Consider the following 21,897-nt stretch of genomic DNA (forward strand, 5'->3'; position numbering starts at 1 on the left):
TGCTGGTTTTCTTTTGACAAATTCCCTGCATTTTTAGTACTTAACAAATGCGAAACGTTGGACGATGACACACAATCAGAAATTATATGCGGTTCTGTCCGTTTATTATTTCATTCCACCATCAATGCATGAATGCGTTGAGAGAGAGAGAAGACTTAGTTTGGCGTTATTCATTTGTGTATCTCTCCAGGCACAGTGCTACGTCGATGCGCAATGCTTGACTCACTTAATTTCACATCTCTGAACCACACACACACAGCTCGGCATACGGATCATATTCAGAAGCTGAGACGCATGCAAAAAAATAAATAAATACGGTTTCACAACGAAGACAAGAACAACGAAAAAAAAAACCAGCCGAGTTTTCTTCATCCCGAGGCTAAGAGGGTGAAAAATGCCTGTTGAAATGTTTTTCATTTCACTTTATATTTCGACAATAATGACGACTATTTTCCCCCTCCTTTATTTCTATTATGATAGTTAACAATAAAACAAAATCATAAAGGAGAACGAACAACGAGGAGAACAAAAGAGGACAAACACTCGTTGTGTTGCTTCATCGTTTCATTCATTCCATCTTGCAATAGGCAATGTTTTCGTGTATGTGTGCATTGTACACTGTACACTTTGTATTGCACTGCACATCAGGTGAGTACAGTAGTCATTTGTGTGCATGAAGGCTGCTGAATGGATTTTCCTCCGATAAGAATCGGTATTTGTATTGTATGCAATCGTTCAATGAAAATGCAAGAAGAATAACAGAATAAGAAACTTGCCCATAAAATCATTTCAACGAGGACAACGGCCAAGCTTTGCATCGGTAGCAAAGAATGAAACAAACACAGGATTGAAATCAGAATAAACTCTTTTTCTCTCCGTTCGGTTTATTGTTTTTTTTAAATTTCTACTTGGATGATTTCTCTTCGTAAGCATTGCGTTGCGGACATTGGCCAATTCTTCGGGCATTGAAGTACAACCAAATTACTAGAATAGACATTATGATCACATTTAATTCTGTTTTATTCATTTATCCTAGCACATAGTTTAGCCAGGATTATTGAAACTTTTTTTCTAGTGTTGCCGTCATCGTGCGAAACATTTCTGGAATATTGCAAAGAATAGTGATAAAAGGACATGCACAAATATGTGAATGGTTTGAATGAGCGGAAAAGGGATAGCTATATAGTAAACTGTATAGTAAACTATAGTGAACTATATACCTATCTCTTTTCATTTGACATTTTTCCGCTCAACTTTTCTGTATTACATTTTCGCTCCAAACCATTCATCTGGTAGTTGTTACCATTCTGAATCAGAATTTCTGATTGAAAATCGATCTGTGGAAGCGATTATATGTACAGGCTTTATAAAATGATTCCTACGGATCAAGAATGATGTAGAATAATATCTTGATGCTTGTTTTATTATGAAATTAAAATCAACTGCATGCTTTTCGTTTGCTTTTTGCTCCGTTTTTGCTGAATGCTGGTCGCTTTTCCTCCGCTCTTTTTACCTCTACTGCAAAGTTGAGGCGAGCATAAGTATGTGAGTCGATTTTTTATTTGACATGATCTTTTACATTAATTTATAGTTTATTCATCCATTTGAATCAGAGGTTGGTTGCACATAAATTTATTTATATAAATTTCAAATATCAAATGAATTTATCCGATATTTTTCATGCGTTGTGTTGTTCTAACGCATTTGCCAGCTATTTATCGCTGGAATGAGATTTTCGTTTTGTTCTTTTACCGCTATTTCTCAACAATTCTGCCACTGTGTCACTACATAGCATGTATAGTCCATAAGAAATGTGCAGAGACGAAAATGTTCGCCTTTTAGTTTTACATTGCCAATACATTAGTTATGGAGATTTTTGTTTTGTTTTTTTGTTGTTGTTTGTAAACAAATTTGCCTATCTTTTTGTATTGCCACTGTACATACCATATGTCCATAAGAAGTGTGTAGAGACAATGCAAAAAGATATGCAGATTTGTTTACAAAAAAAAAAAAAAAAAAACAAAACAAAAATCTCCATAACCAATGTATTGGCAATGTAAAATTAAATGGCGAACATTTTGCACAACTGTGCAACATTTTTTCGGTCATGGAGGAGGGACTCACTTTTGATAATCGCTGCTGAAAGTACTTACCAAAACTAGAATTTCTGCATCATTCGTTTTGCCAAGAAATTATGTATTTTTTGCTCAAACTGGATTTTGAGCACTTTTTCGATATTTTGAGACGGCTATATCTCGGTAAACCGTAAGGAATATTGCTTTTATGTTTTCAGCAAAGTTGTAGGTATTGAATGGGAAAAAAAATGCAAAACAAACTTACCACAAAAAAATTGCATCTAGGGCCTCAAAATCTTAGAAATGCCCATTTTTCACCATTTTTCAACCATAACTCGCAGCGTATCCAATTTTTATGGCCACTATCTTCAGCAATTTTGTAGTCAACGTATAACTGGACAACTTTGCTCAACATACTAACCCAAGAAAATCATGTTCTATCTACCTTTTTTGCTCAAAATCACTCTTTGATACCAAAAATGGTAATTTTCTTGAAAACTTTGGCCTATTACATGCAAATATCTGTATATCTTTCTATATTTTACGCTTTTATTTTCGTTGAAGTGTCTCTGCGGATAACGTGAACTCCTTTTTAAGCTAGTTTAGTGGAAAAAATCGCTCATTTGTAGGGATATTTCGAGTTTTGAACCGATTTTTGAGCGTTTGGTGGAGATTTGGCCAAATGAAGTCATGACAACAGCCATATTTCAGTTTTTAATGTATGCTATATTAAAGCTTATGTTCACAGCTAAACAATGGGGCCAATACAATTTACCTATGATGTCCAGTTGGAAAGTTATGGCTCCCCAAGTGATGACATGTCAACTTTTTGCACTATTTTGCACTAAATATCACCTGAGGAGCCATAACTACTCAACCAGACATCATAGGCATATGGCATTAGCCTTATTTTTCAGCTAAGAACATCAGCTTCAAAATTCCATACCGCCAAAACTGAAATATATCATATGTCATGACTCAATGTTGACCAAACCACCAAAAATTGGTCCAAAAACCAATTTTTCCATAAAAATGAATTTATTTCCTCTCAAATATTTTACCAGCAGATTGGACCATGAAAGATGATATATTTCAGTTTTAGCGGTATGGCATTTTAAATCTGATGTTCATAGCTGAAAAATAAGGCTAATGTTACATGCCTATGTCGTCTGGTAGGATACTTATGGCTGCCAAAGCGATGATTAGTACCAAAATATTGCAAAAAATGAACATGTCATCACTTGGGGAGCCATAACTTTCCAACTGGACATCAAAGGTGGTAAACATAAGCTTTATTGTAGCATACATTAGAAACTGAAATATGGCTGTTGTCATGACTTCATTTGGCCAAATGTCCACAAAACGCTCAAAAATTGGTCCAAAACTTGAAATATCCCTACAAATGAGCGATTTTTTCCACTAAACTAGCTTGAAAACAAGTCCACATTATCCGTGGAGACACTTTAATGAAAATAAAAGCGTAAAATATGGAAAGATATACAGATATTTGCATGTAATAGGCCAAAATTTACAAGAAAATGACCATTTTTGGTAACAAAGAGTGATTTTGAACAAAAAAGGTAGATAGAACATGATTTTCCTGGGTTAATATGTTGAGCAAAGTTGTCCAGTTATACGTTGGCTACAAAATTTCTGAAGATAGTGGCCATTAAAATTGAATACGCTGCGAGTTATGGTTGAAAAATGGTAAAAAATGGGCATTTCTGCGGTTTTGAGGCCCTAGATGCAATTTCTTTGGGTAAATTTGTTTTGCATTTTTTTTCTCCCATTTATCACCTACAACTTTGATGAAGACATAAAAGCAATATTCCTTACGGTTTACCGAGATATAGCCGTCTCAAAATATCGAAAAAGTGCTCAAAATCCAGTTTGAGCAAAAAATACATAATTTCTTGGCAAAACGAATGATGCAGAAATTCTAGTTTTGGTAAGTACTTTCAGCAGCGATTATCAAAAGTGAGTCAGTCCATTATGTGTTGCACTGTGTTATGGACTATATATGCTATGTAGTGACACAGTGGCAGACTTGTTCACAAATATCGGTAAATTAACAAAACAAAAATCTCATTCCTGCGATGAATAGCTGGCTGCCAAAACAACAGCCGATGTTTCGTTTATGTGCTACGAATGCGTCAGAACAACACAACGCATGAAAAATATCGGATAAATTTATTTGATATTCGAAATTTATATAAATAAATTTATCGGCAACCAACCTCTGATTTGAATTATCTATTGGATTGACATGCCATTAAATTCGAATGGGGAGCCCCATATGCACGTGAAGAAAAATATGAAAGTGTCTTAAGGAAGGGAAAAAAATTGTATATGAATGAGTATGTATATATGGCAGAATCTCGCTGACTCAATGTGACTGAAACCGTTCATGTGGACGTGCATTGCTGCAAATATTCCTCGATTGTTTTTTTGTTATTGTTGAAAACTTTTCATTTCTCCGCGAGCAGGCAGAGAGAAAGAGTAGACGAAAGAGAAATGAATGAGACTGAGAGAGAAAATGCATTAAAAGGAGAGATTAAGAGAAAACTCGGTAATTCCAGTTGCAAGACGCGGAAAATTTATTATACTTTTGCGTTGGTGTTCTTGTTTATTGTTGTCATAGCTCGTCGTGTCTGATTATTGTGCCATTTGTTTGTTGCCTAGTCACCATTCAGTAAGTGTGTTCATTGCCTCAACAACTCCAGTAATAACTCGAGTTACCAAGTTTTCTGCAAGCTTTAGACTAATAAAAACTTTTCTTTGTTTCATGCATAATTTTTGTGTGATCTATTTTTGTCTTTTTTTCTTTCTACCCTGTCATTTTGAGGATACCATCGTGGAATATCCGGTTTATATTTAGTACGTATTCACTTCACACAAGAGGAAGAAAAAGCGAAAGAAGAGGAACATTTGGCATTCATATATCACTTAGAATCTCTTTTCCTATTATTTTTTTTTGTTTACGCTCGCCAGCAACCATTCTGCATGTCAATGTTCTTAATCAAGCTGATGATGATTTCATGTGCCAAGAAATTAGTTGTGCGATGATATTTACATAAGTGTGAACAAATGCCACCTTGCATTGCCTCACATAATGAAAATGCATTTTGATTTTGCCCTTGGATGGAAGAGTTTTATTCGTCAAAAAATAAATATCGTACAAAACTATACATATGAATTGTTCATTTGTTTGGTTTTAACAAATTTAAATAGAAGTTTTTTTTTATATATTTTTTTAAAATAAATTGATTTACTAGTTTGCTTCGAAATAACTTACAATTTTTTCTGGGGGGGTACAAGTGACCATTGCCTCACAAAATGGAGCCTTTTGTCAAAAATCATTAAATTTTTCTTTTCTTTATTTGAGCAATTCCAAAAAAGCGTTTCAGACAATTTTTTCAACAATAAATTCTGAATTTGGTCTTAGCTGACATTAATCTTAAAAACATTTTTGAATGCCGCTACCATCGCATAGGAGAGACAGCGTTCGAAAAATTAATATTGAGTTTAAATTCCAATTTATTCGATTCATATTCAACAACAATTTTCGGTCGATTCTCTTACTACTGTCCGATTATTTCGTAAAAATCTCTTGATTCTACTCATTTTCTTTATTTGATTTGCTCTTCGTTCTCTATTCGATCGAGTCGCTTGTTAAATGTTTAATATTGTCATTATCACAATTGAAAAACTAATGAATAAATTACACGTGTTTGTTTTGTTGCAATGCACATTGATAGAATTATTACATCATTTTCCCTTCAAATTTGGTGTCTTTCCATTCGAGCCCTCGTCCGTGTGGTCAAGCTTAATTATTTCACATGCAATTTAAATGTTAACATAGATCGAAACAAGAAAAAAATCGAATTTGATTAGGTTTAACAATTGTGCTATTGAAATTAAATTCGCAGTCTTTTCAGTAAATTTGCTGATTACTTAATGCACGTTAAAAATAGAGCGATGCAGCCTTCCATCCGGTGCACAAATTGTCCTATTGTAAAATTCACAGACTAATTTAGATTTTTCCCGAACACATACTAAAAGCACGGCATTTACATGCATGTGTTTGACGTTTAAAAAACAAAAAAACGAAGAAAAAAAATTTTCAATTTTCACAAATTTAGTCATTATTTTGCCAATTTACATAGAAAGGCTTGGAAGCACGGTAAGTTAAACTGAAGAAACCCATTTTCATCTAAAGATGCGTATTTGCGTTACATTATTTAAATCGTATCACTTTGTTTATCAGCATGATGGTGAACACATCGTTTGATGCTATGATGTTGATGAGAAACCATTTCGATGCATAAAATATGTGTGTGTGTTTGTATGCGACGATTGAACAAAAAAAAGGCAGACATATTTTCTACGATTGTTGATTTACAGCTTTTCGGAGCTATGCATTTCAATGAACATTTCGAGTTGCTTGGGTACGATGTCTTTGTATGGTATTTTGTGTTGTGCAATGCATCTGGAAGCAAGGCATCGTAGACTCACTTCGTTAAATTCATATCGTCGTAGCAACACTTGGATAAATGCTATAACATTCGTTAGCGAAACAAAGAGAGAAAAAAAACATAAGAATAGCGAGACAATAAGATATAATGATATACGTGTCAAATGATTTGTTTAAGACCACGATTTGCAACGGTGGAAAATGCGAATACATACGTGATGTGCAAATTTGGGCAGCAGTTAGTCCTTCAACGTTAACCGCATCCATATGAATGCCAGCCTCAATGAACATGTCCGTAATTTCTCTGATGGTATCGATATCGACTTGCGGATCAGGCATACGAAAACTCAACTGTAATGAGAAAATCACAACAACCACAAACGATTACCACCCGCGATCAGATTTAGCGTTGTGACATTTGAACTTACCGTGGCGGTGAGGGTGTGTAATGGTGAATTACGACCGCAATCTAGCACCGTTGTCGAAGCACCACAATCTAATAACAATCGAACGGTATCGATGCACGGGAAGCGGCACACATCACTCGTATGAAAATCGTCCACCGACATCACACCATTCACAGCTAAATGAAGGAGCGTTTGACCGTCTCGCAATTTCAAATTCATTTTGTTCAGTGTATAGACCAGTCGGCCGGATTTTTTACGATCTTCACATGTGATTTTTGAATCCATTTTCATCAATTTCGTTAGTATGGTGCAGAGATACAGTGCCGTTATAATATTCATTTCAAATTCTTCCATCACGATTTCGACATCGTCTTTTGGCCCTGGATTCAGGAATTTCTCTTTGTTCACTTTTAACTCACGTATGCATGCAGCCAACACAGCCAGCACCTACAAACAGAACATCGAACAACAACAAAAGAAAACCCGACATAAAAGCGGTTAATTAAAATTGCATCATTTCCGGGATTCAATCATATTGAGCGGCTTGGAACTTACATTATGTATGCGCAACGGAACCGAAACGTGCACCATCTGAGAGAACACTTGAGCAAATCGCAATAGATCTCGTTGCACCGATAACTATAAAATAAAGTATTCATTCAATATGGAATGCAGTTAATTCGCAGTGTTCTTTTTGTTAATGCATCTTTTCATCTCATTTTCTTGGAATTGCACCGCACAGCAATTAAAACAATTCATGATGCAAATCGAAATGAAGCATTCATTATGACATCCATAGAGTGGCAAGTGGATTAATTGATACGGCCATACTTACGTTGTTATTTTGCCGTAGCTCAAGCGCGTGTAGCCATAAACTCTCGCATCGGTCAAACCTCCCATTGTCAGCGCAGACAGCGCCTCGAAAAACGATTGGATGGGCCACGTCCGGGCATTTCGTTGTCAAAATTCGTTCGCGTATTGTCAAACTCTCCATGTGAATTGAGTTATGATTAAATCGGATCGCTTGCAAATCCTGAACGGTCTGGCTTTCAATCCAATTTTCATATGCAGGTACTGGTGTGATATTTTTTTTCCGAATCACATTTTGTGGATCTTCATATCTGTTTATGCATCAGTGGGTTGGTAGCGCCAAAAGGACAGCAATCAACATTATCGTCATCAACAACATCGAGCCAGTGTGGGATTTAGAACAAAACAAAAAATGCCAAGAAACAAGATAAACAAATCCAAATGTCAGTTCAAATAGCTCAATTTTGATGGGATGGCTTGACTTAACAAGCGAATGAATCAGTTGGAAATTGGTTTTGATATACGAACCTCAGTTCCATAGCTAACAGTAAATAATGATAGGCTTTGTTGAGGCTATAATTATCTTTGTCGTTGGCGAATGATGCGCCCATTAACTCTAACGCGTCTATTTTCTAGAATTTGAGAAGAGAAAAGGCGCCAAATTGAAATCAGATTGAATTTTCTAAAATGTGTATATGTATTCGATGTGCGCTTTTTCCCCCCAACCCCAACACCTGTGCACTGCTTCAATCAAATTCAGACGCAATTGAATTGGGTTTTTTTTTCTCGTGTTTACTCCATCTCTGTGTGCAATTGCAAGTGAAAGCGAATGCTTTTAGCACATCGAGAACAATGGAAAAAGCTACACTTATGAAACACACATACAGACACGCACACAAAACATAATACTTTAAGCCGCTTATGAACGGTTTTTACCTCTTCCTTTGTCAATAGATTGGGTCGTCCATAAAACAATTCTACAACTAATTCTCTGGTGCGTTCGGCGGCCGTTGTTACAGCTGTCATATCGAATTCATTTCGCTTTAGTGTTGCCCCATAGTCGAGCAGTGCGGCACAGATATCCACATGACCACATTCAGCTGCATAATGTAAAGCGGTTGCACCACAAAGGGCTTGTTGATCGGGATCAGCACCGTTGCTTAATAAAAACTCAACAACGTCTGTATGACCTTTGTATGCTGATATCATCAGACACGTATTATTGTACACGTTGGCTAAATTGATTTCGGCACTGTGGGCCACCAAATATTTTACTATATCTAAGTGTCCTATGGAAATTTGGAAAGAAGAGAAAAAAACAAAAGAAACGAAAAAAATCAAACAAATATTAATTCAATTCGTTGCATAAAGAAAAATATCGGTTTATTAGTTATTTCGGTGTGATTTACAACTCGAGAGTCAAAACAAATTTGGAACGAATTTTTCAGTTTGAGCGCATTCAGAGAATAAGAGTGAGACAATGAACAAAACAAACCAAGTGCCCACCAAATTTGAGACGAAATTCCCGTTTTTAATCTCAAATGAGAAAAGTTTGTCATTTGAATTATTCAAATTATCAAAATAACACCGTGAAATCCCAAAAGAATTAAATTCAAGAATTTTCCATTTTCTTTTGCAAATGATTTACACTGCGAAAATTTTGGTGTTGAATTTTTTTGCAATTTTGTTTTCATTCAAATGACAATGACACTGCGTATAAATGGGCGCTTTAAATTCCGTGGAAATGTGCACATTTATCAATCTCGTGTGCATGTGTACGTGAGCATTTTCCTTTTTTTTGCCTGCTTGCTATCTCTATGTCGTTGTTTCGTCCGTTTGTTCATTCGCTCACTATTTTTTCGACGCCATTTCTTGCCACGTAGACATTCCTTACCTAAATGCCTTGTTTCGGAATGTTTACTTCAAAATGAATAATATAAATATTAAAAAAACCAAAATTTTGCGCATCACTTAATTTTAATTGTGTTTTTCCCGCTTTCCTTTTTCTCGTTACAAAGAAATGATATCGAGCCGTGGCGCCGCTATGAAAATTATACACGCTTACACGCACATCGATTCAGAGGGCACGTCATTTTTTTCCTATTTGCGTCGTTCTGGATTTTGACTCTTTTTCATTTGGTAAACTATTGCTTAAATTCTACAGTAAAACATAGTGAATCGGGTTGATTGATGGGTTTAGATTTAATAGTTAAAATAACTTACCATCGAAACAAGCGGCCCGCAATGGAGTTGAATGTGTTTTTGTTTTGTGATTAACATTAGCACCGTATTGAATAAGCAATTTGATGACGTTTAGATGTCCAGAGCCCGCTGCACACCATAAAGCCGTTGCACCGTGTACAATGTGACCATCAAATTTGACGACACACTCTTGTTCAATGTTTGGCTTAAAATTATTTAAAATGGTCTTGACTACTTTATAACGACCGTTTCGTGCTGCTATCACCAATGGTGTGAACGATTGGCCATCCTCTTCTACAATCTGCTGTCACCAGTTGAGCATTTAAATCGGAACGAAAACCATTGGAAAAAAAAATGAAAAGGAGAAAAGCAAAGAGAGAAAAAAGAAGTGCACTCGTTAAATCCTTAATTGAATTTTAAACATCAATGCGCAATGAATGGGATGACGAATTGCTTTTGCTAACAATTAACTCAATAAAGCTTTGATGACAGATTCCTGAACATCAACAATTAACTAATTAAAAAGAAACGGAGTGTGAGACACATTTACTTGGCTATTGTCATTCATCGGATGTCAACTCAATTACGGTTCTTGCTTCGCATCGTCGATTGAACGAAGCCAAAATGAAAGAAAGAAAAACTTAAATAAATAAAAATAAATGAACTACGTGAAAAGATGACATTGTCTTGGCGATTCTATCGAAACGGTACAGACGCAGTGAGGTCCAGATCTATTTTTAAGCGTTCAATTGAGAGAGTATGTTTCATTTTCAGCTGATCGCTATTGCCGCCTTCGTCGCCACCGCCGGAGTTTTCCATTTGAAATGTTCAATGCCATCGCTTGCTTAAAATTCCCATGAAACAAATTCGCTGCAAATTTGTTTTGATCGAAATGTTTTCGTTTTTTCTTTGGTGATTCGATGTTTATTGACATTTTACGAGCTAAATAAAAACATGCTTAGACGCACACACTCTTGTTTGTAATGAATTTTCCTATTGAGATTTGAAGTTTTCCGCAACATTCGTCGCCATTTCTCCGGAATATTTTTGGACGACGGCATGTAAAAACTGCGCAATAAAACAACGGCATTCTCATATGATCACGTGAAAATAGCAAATGTGAAAAGTGCTTTTTGCGTTACCTCTCTCTCTCTCTCTCTCCCTCCCATCATCCCTCTTCTACGCGACGCTTTTCTTGTTTCACACACAGAAATAAAATGTCGTCTTACTTTTGATCGTTGGTTTTTCCCCACTGTTGTAAGACTAAATTTAGCCGGTTGTATTTCATTTTCCGTACAAAGGAAAACCATTTTACGTGTTTTATTTTCATGTCACATTTCGAATGCTTGAATGCGATGTGAAAATGGCGGGTGGAAATGCAATAGATGTGCGTCTAATAACCTTTCTTAATTCACATTCGTTTTCTTTTTCTTGACACGCTTCACTCCCGTGCCCGAATCACTTGACTGAGAGATGATCGGTCACAATGCTCACGGTAATTGTTGAATTCCGACCAAAATCATTTCGACTCAAGTGAATTGACGTGACTTTTGCTCATTATTTTAGCATTTTGCATTATGATTGCAATAATTTTCTATCGTTAACACGTAAAAAAAGCATTCAAATTTTTCGTAATCATATCGCATACCAATAAACAAACAACTCAATTGCTACTGGCGCTGAATCACGGTCCGAATAAACGATTGAATTCCAATGTTATGATTTATCTGTTGATGTGCACAGTTCAGTTCATTGGTACCTATAATAAATCATAGCACACTGTGTATTTGTGTGTTTGTATACTTGGGGCTTTTTCGCTCTCTTTGTTTCATTTCAGATTAAAAATTCTCTTGTTGCAACGCCAAAAATTGTGTCATAAATTGTAATTCGCTTCCCGTACACGACATTTCGCTCTTTTTTTTCCATATACTCCCATATAATCACCCTGGGCCAAGCGATAGCGATATTCATTTGAATAATATTTTTCAAAGTGGAATGGAACGCACTTTGGAGCAGCCAAAATGGCATTTCCATTGCATATCAAATATCTCACATGTACATCGAAACGGTCAACAACAAAAAGAAACACATTCTCAAGCAATAAATGCGTACTCTGTACTGGGTGCGTTGGTGATATGAGACAACAGAAAATAAACACAGACAGCAACGGAACAAAGGGAGAAAAAAAAACGCAGAAGAAATGCAAATTCGGCTATTTTTAATTCAATTCGATTCGACCAATAATCCAATTGGTTTTTGCATTAAGGCTGTAATTACTTGCATTGTCACGTTCATTAAAACAAAGTATACACCGAAATGTACGTACACGTTACAATCGGTTGCAAATCGCAAATGATGAATTGGATGCACGCGGTGTAAGCGCACACGCTACGCGCTCACATTAAATGCGTTCGTTGATTGCGTTCGCATGCATATTCGTCAAAAGTCCAAAAATCGTGGCTGTGTGTAACGGATTTTTGTGTTAAGCACCCCAAAAGTGTTTGTTATTGCATTCGCAAACGAATCGAATGTACGTATTCAATTGTTATTATACAATCACACGAAAGCATGAACATAAATTTGTGCAAATTGAAATGAAAGCGTACATATTGGACGATGTGTGCGCACATGACCCAACCAATCTGCTCGTCTCGCTTACTCTCCCACATTTTTGCCGCTTCGTCTTGCGCTTGTTCTTTACCATAGCAATTGAGTGTGTAATATGCTTGTTTCTTGCAAATGCACGTCGGCGATTACAAATGTTGACCTTGTTGTTGTTGCTGCTGCTGCTGCTGCTGCTGCTCATTTCTTGAGTTTGTGCACTTAATTTATTTATTTTTAACATTACCGATACGGATCGCAGTTTTGGGCAAGTGTGTGCGTCAGAATGGGCCAGAGAGTAGCAAAACGAATTTCAAATGAGACGGCTTCTGAATGTACTGTATCGCTTTGCCCGAATTTCTAATGCATTCTCAATCAATCAAACGGTGCAAAGCTATTAATTTGATTGCGTCAAACAATTGACAGCTTAAAGTCGATAAAAAATAACTGTATACACGTTGCACTGTGTCGACGTTCACTTCGAACGAGGCGGATCAATCAAAGGACACAGAATGAAACTGGACGAGCCCATGTGTCCGTTGTATTGGTAAAAAAAATTGCTTTGGAATAAATGGTGCAAAAGGATCACTTACAGCACACAACACACTGAACCAAATGACAAGGCAACCGGGTGATTGGCAGCGCATCGTTAAATCGTTATTGTGCTTTTGGTGGCAATGTACGACTGTAAATAAGTGATCGAGCGCCCTCACTCCCGCTTCAAATCACACATCAATATATGGCCAAGTCAATGCCCTGCCAATGTCGTATTTCAAGAAGCTAGAAACAAACGGCCGCCGCTGTTGTCGCCTACAGTGCAGTGGCTCTCCTTTCGGCTCTCGCTTCTTTATTCAATTTATTCTGATATTATTTTATCATATTATTTGTATTCGAGCGAACATACAAATTTTATTGAAACTGCATCGTGAGCTAAGGAGCAAAATCATGAATCACGACAAACAAAAAACGAGTACAAGGGCAGTCAATGATTGCTTGAACGATTGCTTCAATGTGCAACTGTATTACATTATCCTTTGATGCAACTGCCTACCATTCCCATCATCTGCTGTATAATGCAATTTGCGAAATTTTTCTAATCAATATTTACCTTTTCTTCACTTCAGATTGATAATTGTGTGTACAAAAATTGATGATTAGTTGACAATGAAAATGAGTTCAAAGTGCCAACGTATTATAAAGACAATGGCGCGAGGACGTCGATAACAAATACTATTCCGTGAAATTGAAATTGAAAGTGAAGGTGTGTGTTTTGCACTCGAAAGAACTTCAGGTATTTTCGTGCTTTTTGACAGATGTACTAAATTGAATGTTTTCTATGTCGTCATCTGGTTGGTGATACTAATATCTTCTCGCACGGTTCTGATGAAGATATTATTTATTGTTTTTCCAATTTTATATAAAATTACTTCTTCATTCATAAACCCAATTCATAAACACACATAAGAGTGAAAAAATTATATGTCATCATCAAGTTTAAAATACGTATTTAATTTTGTTTGATCCGTAAAAATGAACTCAAATATTTGAAAATTGTCGTGCCGAGACGATACAACCAAATTGATCGTTGCCGACCTTAAAAGGGTGCGTTCAGTGTCGGTATTGAGCAATGAAATGTACTAAACACGTGATTGTGTATTACAATTCCATTAGTGAGACGTAAAAGAACGCAAGTTGGTCCAACTTCGTAGCAATAAAGAGAAGTATGTTTCATTGCAACTAATAAGGTTAAAAGAATGTATGTTCGTTTTAGCGGGTCCTCGCGGTTTTTCACGGTTTCCGCGGAACTGATAAGACTTGGTGTCTTCGGCAAAGTTGTAGCATCCGAGGTCATCTATAACATTGCTTATCAGTTCCGCAAAAAGTGCGGAAAATGATAAGAAAAAAAAAGTTCCATATAAAATTTGCTTTTTTATGTGCGCGATTTGCGCGCAACTGATAAGAGATAGATGTCTTCAGCAATGTTATAGAAGACCTCGAGTACTACAACTTTGCCGAAGACATCAATTTGTTATCTCTTATCAGTTCCGCGGAAACCGTGAAAAACCGCGGAGGCTAGACGGGATGCCAACATACTTCCTTTTAACGCAGATAGAATCAACAGAAAACATACTTTCCTTTTCAAAAATATAAATCGACAAAAAAACATACATTCTTTTACGTCTCACGAATAGAATTATGAGTAGTAATTTAAAAAATTCACTTTGTATTGAAAATGTGGGAATCAATGTCAACAAAGAGACAAAAGAATGATTTGCCATTTATTGTTTTGTATTAGTGTTTTTTTTTAAGGTAATATTCGGCTTTTTTAAAAACAAAGTTACAACACTTGAAATTGGTCGTGTCGTGTTTTAAACTTGATGATGACATATATTTTTTTTTCACTCTTATGTGTGTTTATGAATGAAAAAGTAATTTTATATAAAATTGGATAAACAATAAATAAAATCTTCATCAGAACCATGTGATAAGATATTTGTATCACCGACAAATGGCGACATAGAAAACATTCAATTTAGTACATCTGTCAAAAAGCACGATTCTTCACTACAACATACCTGATGTTCTTTATTTACTGCTTGGTGAACATTGAAAACACTTCATTAATGCAGTTATCTGCAGGTCCCATGTGTGCTTCGGGTATAAGGTGTTGACAAATCATTCAAGCTGACAATTTGCTTAGTTTCAATTTCGCAGTGCCTTGCATCGGTTTCTATCATTTTCTATCTTTATGTCTGTTTCTCTCCCTTTCCCTCTTTCTGCCTCTATCTCTGTTCGTACTCTCTCTCTCTCTTAGGGCAACATTTTGCTTCGTAAATACTTAATTTTGGATCGATGAATCATGGTCGTTGTTCAAAATCAACAAATGACAAATATGTTGCTTATCTATCCTTTGGCCATTGGTCAAAATTCAATGCACAAATTGTATGTTTTTCAGAAGTCAGTATGGGCCTTTGTTTTGGATCGTAGGTATTCTTAAAATAGCGTTAGTGTCGTCGTGGTCAAGGTTCAACAAAACCACACTCAAAACGAATCGCATTCGATGATGATAATGGATTGACTAGTAGTGTAGTCAATTTTTTGTTGTTGTCTCTTTGGTTCGGTCTGAATGCAATCAAAAAATACGATAATTTTCCGCAATACCAATGAAATGCGTCACACGGGCTCTCATTTTCAAGTTACTCACGGTGTGAAAACAACTATACGCTCGCATATTTCATTCGTGTTTTTTGTCATGCATTCGTACCGTATTGCGTTGAAATGTGAAATCTTCGCATCATCACAAAATTATGAAAAAAAAATATATAGATAGATCTATAATAATAATAACAAGGCTGATCTCATTCAATGTGCCTAAAATTTTCACATGCCCAGAGATGAGAGACGAAATATCGTCGTTTTTTACCCCAACACGATAAAAAAAAAATCCATTTTGGACTGGCGTGCAAAACATACATGTGCATAACAATTTTCCCCAATGAACAAACGCCTTCTCTGATTCAGCGAATTGATCATGGCTATGATATATTGATGCACATGTTTAAGAATGGGGACCGAAATGCGATGAAAGATATAGCAATCGCATGTGACGATGGCAACAACAACAGCCGCAACTAAGTCAATAGCAAGCCACGACGATGACGACGGCGAAAAAAACCACATGATTATTTTATTACATTTTGTAATTCTCATATACCATTCTCTCTCTACTGCCTTGCTTGAGTACTTTTGCAATGCATACATCAATTTCAGAGCTTCCACCTGAATTGTAGCCGCTCGCGGTGTGTTGTCAAGTGAAACAAATGTTTCGTTTCGTCGAACTGTTCTTACTCTCCCTCGTTGTGTATTCTTGTGAATTGTGAATAAATCACAGACGAAACGAGCCACAGCTAAGCTCTGCCAATTGTCAGTTAATTGTGAATTAAGATGGTCGAAAATTGATTATGAAAAATTATCATGCACATTTTTCATGCATATTTTTCGACGTATACTATTCGTTGCTCTCCTTTTCACGAGTGAAGATGTGACACGGGCATTAAATCAATCTGTAGTGGCTCTGACTTTGCATAATGGAACTTGACACAGAGACTTGGTTGCTTTTCAAGGATGACGATGTTGAACTTGGAATTTGTCATAGAATCGCAGCCGATGTGCTGGGCATAAATCTCTTGCCCGCTCCATTTGGGCAATAAAATATTTAGCGGGCAATCGATATGACACTACCGATTCTAAGATCATCTGTCTCTGTCTCCATCTTTTTCTTTCTCTCTGTATTTTCCCGTGCCTATATTGTTCGATACGAAAAGCGGCGGCGAAGGCCAACGCAAATCCAAATGTGCGAACATTTGGAGCATCATTCTTTATTTTTCTCCTCGCATAATATTAACAAATTCATGTGATCTTCGTTATTTTCGCTTCGTCTCTATTGCTTCCGACTAAGCGTTTTTTTTTTGTAAATAAAAATAAACACATCCACTAAATTGCGAAATACATCTAAAATTAACTACTTTCGCTCATATCTCCTTTCTTCGAAACAAAGTTTTTGTTTTCTATGTGTGTCTTCCTTTCTTTTTCTTTTTTCACTTAATACTAATGAATCAAATCATTTTTGACTGCCTTCGCATTTGCATCAATCTATAATTAATATGAGAAACAATTTTCATAGACGAACATGGTTCGGTGTGTGTGTGTGTGTGTGTGTGTGTGTGTAAGTGAATGAACATGTTTATACACGTACAACTTTTACTTTGTAACTAAATCGAGACAAGCGAATCATCTAAAAAAGGATTCGGATTGGGCAAAGGGGAAAAGCGTATTCAGCAAAGAACATATTTGTTTTTAGCCCCAACGTATATGATGAGACTATGGCTGTCTCATGAAATAAACATGTGAAACACAAAATTGTATAGACGCTTGCTTCGTCAAAAAAATGAAAATAAAGCGAAGGCGAGCAAGAGTGCGGCGTGTGTAAGGAAAAGTTTCAGCAAAACATTAAAAATCATTGGAGTGACTTTCATTGTTACTTATATAGCGATTATTAGACAGAGAGAAAGAGTATTTCCTTTCTATTTGTTGGTTCGTTGTTGCTTTTTGTGTGCGTGACGAATGTGTGTGTGTATTTTTATTTTGCGTCTCTGGCATCAGTGAGTTGAATGTCTTAATGCTTGAACATGTGACGATGTTCGTTCATTCAGAATAGAACTCTTTTTTTTAAGACGATTTTAATAACGCACGAATATGATCCATTACAACACACAACTATCACATGGTTTGACTGAGATATAGAGAGAGCACACGATCGTAATAGACAAAGTTCGTGCACGAGGAAATTTTCGAGCAAATGTGATTGAATGAATTCCGAATTATTTGATGCCATCATATATCGGACAATTTTAAAAACGAAAATTAACCGCTAGATGATAGCCGTTCGGCATGCTGTATATTGATCAAACTCACCTGATTAATGTAGGCATTTTTTGTGGTTTCACTTTCAACGCTTGACAGCAATGAGGTCAGTGCAATCGGTAAACCATCTTTGGCTGCATAGTAGACACGCTCTTTGATAAAGGGCCGAACACGTTCTTCGGTGCTCGTCTCAATATTTTCATTGTGATCAGCATTGGCGGTGCCGGCATTCGCTTCGTCTCTTTGTCGATTATTGATTGGTTCTCTGCTAGCTGCCTGCTGATCATTTCGTCCGTCACTCTCCGACGACACCATATAATATACATCACGTGACATTTTGTTCTCAATATTTGCCTTTTTTTTCGCTCTGCCGCTCGAAAATAATAAATAATAATGGCAACCGACGCCACACACCACACTACTAAATATGGTTATATGTTGTGTCTATCAAAAATACCAGAAGACAATATTGTTGCACAATGGATTCGATTGCTCTTAACCCGCATTCAAGCAACAAAATGAACATTCAATGAAAACTACGTTTTTTCCCGTGCTTTTGTGTAATACACTCGCAGTTTTTATTTTGGAAGCTTTTCATGGACTTTCTTGTCTACACGTCACACGTTAATTGGTGCATATATCCTCTTTTCTTTCGATGCACACGACTTTTTATACAGAAGTACAGACAGAAGTATACTTTATAATTTATTTACTTGGTTGTGTTATGTTGTCGTTTTGACTGTCCATTCGCGTAATTCGGTTCAGCCGCACACAAAGCACACCACAATCGCGCAGTAATTTTGAGAAAGTGTATTATATTGTTTATGATTATTTTTTCGTTGTTGGCGTTATTATTTTTCTTTTCAATTTTATTTCGTTTTTCTTTCGTTTTTCTTTCTTCTCCTCTTTTGCTTTCGTTACGCACCAGTCTCAAAAGTCGTCGGTATCTTTCGAATACACACCGATAAAAATAACAAAATATATTGAACTTTTTCTTTTCACTTTTATTATTTTGCTGCTGCCTCTGTTGCTACTTCGTTCGATCAAAGTTTCGACCGTTTGTTCCTAGCAAAAGTCATTAAATTTCTGTTTCTGACGCGTTCGTTTCAGTTTCGTTGCGATCACACGATTGAATCGGTGCGGTCGAAACATACAAAAAATTCGACCAGCTTCATCGATATTATCGACGGAAAATAAAGTTCATGAGATAACAATCGATCGATTCGTGTGTGGTGGCTGTGCTGCTATTTTATCTCTCTGTGTGTCTGAACGAAGCGATGCAATTCAATCGACTTGTCAATAGAACGGTTTGGTTTTTGGTGAAGGCCCAAATGAAAATCTTTACATCTTTTTTTTCAAATGAATCTTTTGCCTTATTTGTCCTCTGTATGTGGAATAATCCTTTGTCGTTGAAATCGGCATGAAAATGAAACAAAAATACCAGGAAAATCAGTCGATTTTAGTTTTTTTTATTCGTTGAAATTTTTTTTTTCTCTCTCGCACGAGTCGTATCGCTACAATTTGCAACTTTTCACTTTTTTTACGCGCCTAGTCTTTGTTATTAATTCAATAATCTGCGTTCGGTTGCACTCGGATATCTTTAATCAATAAATTTTAATTAGTTTGTTTGTTCAGTTCAGCACTGCACAATGTGCGAAATTCATTTAATTCTCATTTTCGTTCACTACTCACAATGAAAGTTTATCTTGAACTGTATGATGATTTTGATATTGTCAACACACATATTCGTGTGCACTGGGACGTATGAAAATTATATTCGATATGTCAGTTTTTTGTCGTCCCCCTCTCGGATTGTCACGCACATTAATCGCTCAATTCGGATCGCTCGTGCCAACTATTCGTTCGGTAACTTCAGCGCCATCTCTTCGAAAGTTCAGCAAACATTTTGAACTCGCATCGATTGCCAGCCGATTAAAATTCATTTGGGCCTTTTGGACATTTAATTCGTTTAAAGGTAAGTACGAAAAGGTAAAGTTGAAACGAAATAAAAGAAAATGCGTTTAAAATCAAATGACTTCACTGGTAGCAAAAAGCAAACATTTGATTTTGTTCCATTGAACTGTGAGTCTTTATTATAACAAACTTGAATGGAAATTACATTGTGTTAACTGTTCCAACAGTTTTCGAAGGTAAGATATTTTTGTATCATTTGTTGCAAATAATCAATTGAAATTAAAGTTTTGTTATTGTTCATTTTAAAAATTGTACTGAATAATATATTAAGCCATAAGAGCCCATTTTCGCATTTTTTATGCTTTTTTTTATGGTGATTTAGGCGTTTGTTCGATATAAGTATTCAGAAAATTTTGTGTTTCAAATTGTTTTGTTTTCTGTTTTTGTTCCGAAAATTTTGAATGAGTTTAAATTCATGAGAAAATCATGCTTTTTGCTGGCATTATAAAATTAAATATGAGCAAACGATTGAATCGTTAATCCGTTTGGAATCAGTTGACTAATAATGATTTTGCTTATTCATTGTGCATTAACCATGTCTAATTTAGTTTAAAATTGTGATTTGAAATGTGATGGGATTGGAAAATTTGCGTGGTCGTTTTGCTCATGCAACGGTGATTTCAGGAGCGGTTACGGTTATTGTTACGGGTGGAATAACTGTGGTACCAATTTCAGTGGTCGGTACTTCGGTAATGCTTTTGTCCATTTGCTTTGTGCTGATGCGTCGTCGTGAACGACGTTGCCGACGGGGCGAACGCGTGTTGGAGTCAGGCGAAGCCACAATTTCGTTGTTGTTGCTCTCGGCGGGATGCTTTTTATCCATTTTATCGTTGTTACCATTGCGAGAGCGGCGATTTTCGCGTGGTGAGCCCTTCGAACTTTTGAACGAACGCCGACGAGGATTGGCTTTGGTGGGCGGAACAATCGCCTCTTTTTCTGGATCGAAGTAACTGTCCAAAATATCGACCAATTCACTGCGATTCTCTTCCTTGATCTCATCCATCTTCGAAATTATCTCAGTCAAACCATCCTAAGTGTCGATAGAATGGAAAAAAAATTGTTTAAAGTATATCGATGCAAATAGAATGAAAGAATTAGTGCAGAAATATATTCAAATCATTTGAATTGTTTTTTTTTTCGAACCATTGAAATTTTCTCATAGCAAAAAAATAATTTCCACAATTTTCTTTGAATTATTTATCAGAAAGAGTCTTACCTTCTTCTTTCCATTCCAAATGTCTTCGAGACTCTTCAGATCGAAGCCTTTTTCGGCTAAAACACGACGGAATGTAACGGCCTTATAGCGATGATAGAGGTTTGTTTTGAAGAATTGCACGAAAATTGGCCGGAACGTGTGTTGCAAATCGATACATTTGTTCTGGTTCGTCAATTCATTTATGTCCACATTGACCGAATGAACAAATCCTTGAACCAAATCGGAACTGATGATGTCTTCAGTTTCGCCGTTTGCCGCATCTAAATTGAAACGCAATAACAAAAACCATAGGTATAACTGTGCATTCGTGTGTGTGTGTGTGTGTGTATGTATGTGTGTAACATAACCTCAAATCGGCTTACCTTTGGCCATTTGCTCGAGCAAAAAGTAGGCTAAACGTGCGCGCATCATGGCATTGCCTTCAAAATTCTTCTCCTGATCTTCGGCTTTTAGCTGTCCTTTGACCATTTCGCGTACGGCCTCAATATTGATGGCATCGCCTTTGGCTTCAGCCAAAGCATGGCCATCAACGAAACCGACAACCAGGTGAGAAAATCGATCAACCAAATCGTATTTTTTCAATGCTTCGAGCAGCATGTACGGAATGAATTTGATTGGTTCATTATAAACCAAAACCACCCCTTCTGATGCAGCGTCAGCAGCCTTGCGCTGCTCCAACCAGTCCAAAAATGTTTTCAACGCGACAACCTATTT

The 21,897-nt window shown here is 36.4% G+C and overlaps 2 protein-coding genes across 7 annotated transcripts in view; both read right to left on the reverse strand.

Annotated features, from left to right (window-relative positions):
* Positions 1–5,204: 5,204 nt before the first annotated feature.
* On the reverse strand, positions 5,205–19,818 carry LOC129574028 (protein fem-1 homolog B). 5 transcript variants are annotated; one of them, XM_055455332.1, is made up of 10 exons: positions 11,111–11,722; positions 10,637–11,036; positions 9,990–10,269; positions 8,703–9,055; positions 8,295–8,398; positions 7,792–8,077; positions 7,512–7,595; positions 6,978–7,403; positions 6,765–6,900; positions 5,205–6,631 (listed from the first exon to the last, which is right to left on the reverse strand). In XM_055455332.1, exons 2-10 carry the CDS (start codon positions 10,649–10,651, stop codon positions 6,474–6,476), a joined length of 1,842 nt encoding a protein of 613 aa, XP_055311307.1. In that variant the 5' UTR covers positions 10,652–11,036; positions 11,111–11,722; the 3' UTR covers positions 5,205–6,473. The 5 variants fall into 5 exon arrangements, with proteins under 5 accessions (XP_055311307.1, XP_055311305.1, XP_055311304.1 ...); XM_055455330.1 differs by lacking the exons at positions 10,637–11,036; positions 11,111–11,722 and adding an exon at positions 18,045–19,818; XM_055455329.1 differs by lacking the exons at positions 10,637–11,036; positions 11,111–11,722 and adding an exon at positions 18,045–19,775 and having other exon boundaries at positions 9,990–10,272.
* A 240-nt stretch (positions 19,819–20,058) lies between these two features.
* LOC129574036 (maternal protein exuperantia) overlaps positions 20,059–21,897 on the reverse strand; it is a 249,156-nt gene continuing 247,317 nt past the window's right edge. For both annotated transcript variants that reach the window (XM_055455344.1, XM_055455343.1), the window contains exons 4-6: positions 21,546–21,891; positions 21,184–21,443; positions 20,059–20,997 (exon numbers count right to left, since the gene is read on the reverse strand). In XM_055455344.1, coding sequence (XP_055311319.1) covers positions 20,572–20,997; positions 21,184–21,443; positions 21,546–21,891 — 1,032 coding nt within the window. In that variant the 3' untranslated portion in view covers positions 20,059–20,571. The remainder of the gene's footprint in view (positions 20,998–21,183; positions 21,444–21,545; positions 21,892–21,897) is intronic.

This window comes from Sitodiplosis mosellana, unplaced genomic scaffold (genome assembly GCF_009176505.1).
Source record: "Sitodiplosis mosellana isolate CC-2019 unplaced genomic scaffold, AAFC_SMos_1.0 Smas_scaffold_6150, whole genome shotgun sequence".
NCBI classification, from domain to species: Eukaryota; Metazoa; Arthropoda; class Insecta; order Diptera; family Cecidomyiidae; genus Sitodiplosis; species Sitodiplosis mosellana.

Bases quoted from the DNA above. Each gene is read 5' to 3' on its own strand.
- LOC129574028 (XM_055455327.1), bottom strand. From the start codon at position 18,329: ATGTCACGTGATGTATATTATATGGTGTCGTCGGAGAGTGACGGACGA. The intron at 10,270-18,044 runs GTGAGTTTGATC...TGGTGACAGCAG, and splicing joins AAAATGCCTACATTAATCAG to ATTGTAGAAGAGGATGGCCA. The intron at 7,404-7,511 runs GTAAGTTCCAAG...TTCTGTTTGTAG, and splicing joins TTCCGTTGCGCATACATAAT to GTGCTGGCTGTGTTGGCTGC.